The 2,334-nt window shown below is 38.3% G+C and overlaps 1 protein-coding gene across 1 annotated transcript; it reads left to right on the forward strand.

Annotated features, from left to right (window-relative positions):
- Positions 1-706: 706 nt before the first annotated feature.
- On the forward strand, positions 707-2,089 carry LOC110929655 (F-box protein At5g07610). The gene has a single exon (XM_022172823.2). It carries the CDS (start codon positions 748-750, stop codon positions 1,879-1,881), a length of 1,134 nt encoding a protein of 377 aa, XP_022028515.1. The 5' UTR covers positions 707-747; the 3' UTR covers positions 1,882-2,089.
- The last annotated feature ends 245 nt before the right edge of the window (positions 2,090-2,334 follow it).

Below are 2,334 nucleotides of genomic sequence, written 5' to 3' on the forward strand. Positions count from 1 at the left end.
TACTTGAGGGATTGAAGTGTTATAAGTGCTCGGGTTTAATATTTGAAGGGTTGAAGTTGTCATAAAATAAGAGATGGAGGTGCAGTTGGAAACATGAAATTGAGAGCTGATATAAAAGGAAATTAGGGTTTCAGTTGTTCATAATTCATCTTTCAATTTCCTGGAATATTTAATTTATAATTATAATTACATACACTTAATGGACATAAGCTTTTTTAATACAATATGTGGTTTGGTGAAATTTCACCTTTAGTCCCAACTTTTTAGAATTACACTTTTAGTCTCTATGGTTTGACAAGTTGTTACTCGGATAGTCCTTAAAGCGGATGAAGGTTACTCGGATAGTCCCTGTGCTTTGACAAGTTGTTACTCGGATAGTCCCTGTGCTTTGACAAGTTGTTACTCGGATAGTCCCGAGTAACAAATTGTCAAACCACAGGGACTAATAGTGTAATTTTGAAAAATTGAGGAATAAAGGTGAAATTTCACCAAACCATAGGGACTATTCGTGCATTTTACTCGTACAATAGTTAGTTAGAGTTTTTTAATATATATAAAAAAACATAGAGTTACTAAATAAGCTATACAACAAATTTATTAAAAATGTTTTGATTGATTCTGGTCAACTATATTAAAGTCTAAGGCTTTCATAACAAGCTTGTTATCAACAGCTTCCATAGCAATCTTTCACCATGACAACCCAATTTAAATACAAATGTTCTTCATGACACTCAAATCACTCCAAAAATGGTTAACAAATTAAGAGTCACACATGAGTCTGGAGCTATAGTTGGTTCCAACGATGATCTTTTAACCGAAATCCTTCGCAGGCTCCCCTTTACCTCCGTCTTTCGGTTCAAATCCGTATCCAAACACTGGCATTCGTTGTTGAGTCACCGAAGCTTCACCCTCTTGTATGACAATGTTCCGGTTTCCCCTGGTCTTTTTCTTCATGATTTGTATATTCCATTTGATCTTAAAAATCCATCCCCTCCTCCTTTTCGTACTCGTGATTTCTACCCTAATCGTGATTTCGGAATCATGCAATCTTGTAACGGGTTACTGCTTTGTTGTAGCAGACGAAAATACTACGTGGTTAACCCCACTACCAAGAAATTTGCGATCATCCCATCGGTCATTGGTGGTTCAGATGCTCGTAGAACAATCGGTTTTGAAGGTTTTATGGGCCTGGCATATCATCGAGCAGACTTGCATTACAAAGTTGTTTGTCTTCGTGATGTAAGTCGTTATGGGAGGCTGTTTCAGATCCAAATCTACTCGTCTAATACCGGGAAATGGAGAATTTCAAAACAATCTATTCGTGCGTCTGATTATCCTGGTGATTCTACGTTATTCTGTTTTGTAGTTTATTGGAATGGAGCAATGCACTGGATTCCCGGAGTTGATCTAGTATACTTTAAGCTCGATCAAGAAAAGTTGAAAATGATGTCGTTGCCAGAGAGGGATCTCTCTTCGCCTCGCGATGAGGCTCCACTTTACTTTGGGGAATCTGGAGGCCATCTGCATTTGGTGGAATCTATTAGTCGCAAACATCGTTCACGCCTGAATGTGTATGAAATGTTGAGTGATTATTCAGGGTGGGTTATCAAATACCAAGTGGAGCTTGATGAGCTTCGGCCCCTCTATAATAATAGCCGAGGGGTGGGAAATTATCGTCTGTTTGAAGTCTTTGATGTGGTTAGGGGTGAAGATGAAGAAGAATCTGCATTCATGGTAGTGAAAATTCAAGATAAGATCATAAGGTACAACTTTGTTAACAAGAGTTATGAACACATATTTGATTTGCCCAGCCATCTCTGCAACCAAGGGATCGGTTACAATAATGTCCATCGTTATATCCCAATGTTATCTTCTTTCTAACATTAAAATTTGTCGGACGTTATTCACATGAGAAACGGGTTGGTGTACTGTTTGGCGACCGAATTGGGCCTGGTGTGTTGGGTCTGTTTATTATATGAAAGGATGTTTAGTCTTGTATTTAGTTAAGTTGGTTAAGTTTGTATTTGAAGTTTTATTTAAGGAGTCTTATAATAATACAAAACAGTCGCTGAGAGTTTCCACGAAACCGTATCTCTTGTTTATGTATCTAATTCCTAAAAATGGACAAATTTTTTTTCCCCGTAGATCTTTTGGTGTGAAGAGCAATCGTAAGGCTGCGGGGAGTGGGGGGCGTTTATGGGGCAGGGGAAGCCAGGCAACGTTGGCTAACCCACTCCGTGCCTACAATTTTCACAAAACTTCTTCAACCAATCTCACACGCAACAACAATTTTTTTTTTCAACCAAACAACAAAAGCGAAAATGGTGCACTAGA

The sequence above is a fragment of the Helianthus annuus genome, chromosome 3 (assembly GCF_002127325.2).
Source record: "Helianthus annuus cultivar XRQ/B chromosome 3, HanXRQr2.0-SUNRISE, whole genome shotgun sequence".
Taxonomy (NCBI): domain Eukaryota; kingdom Viridiplantae; phylum Streptophyta; class Magnoliopsida; order Asterales; family Asteraceae; genus Helianthus; species Helianthus annuus.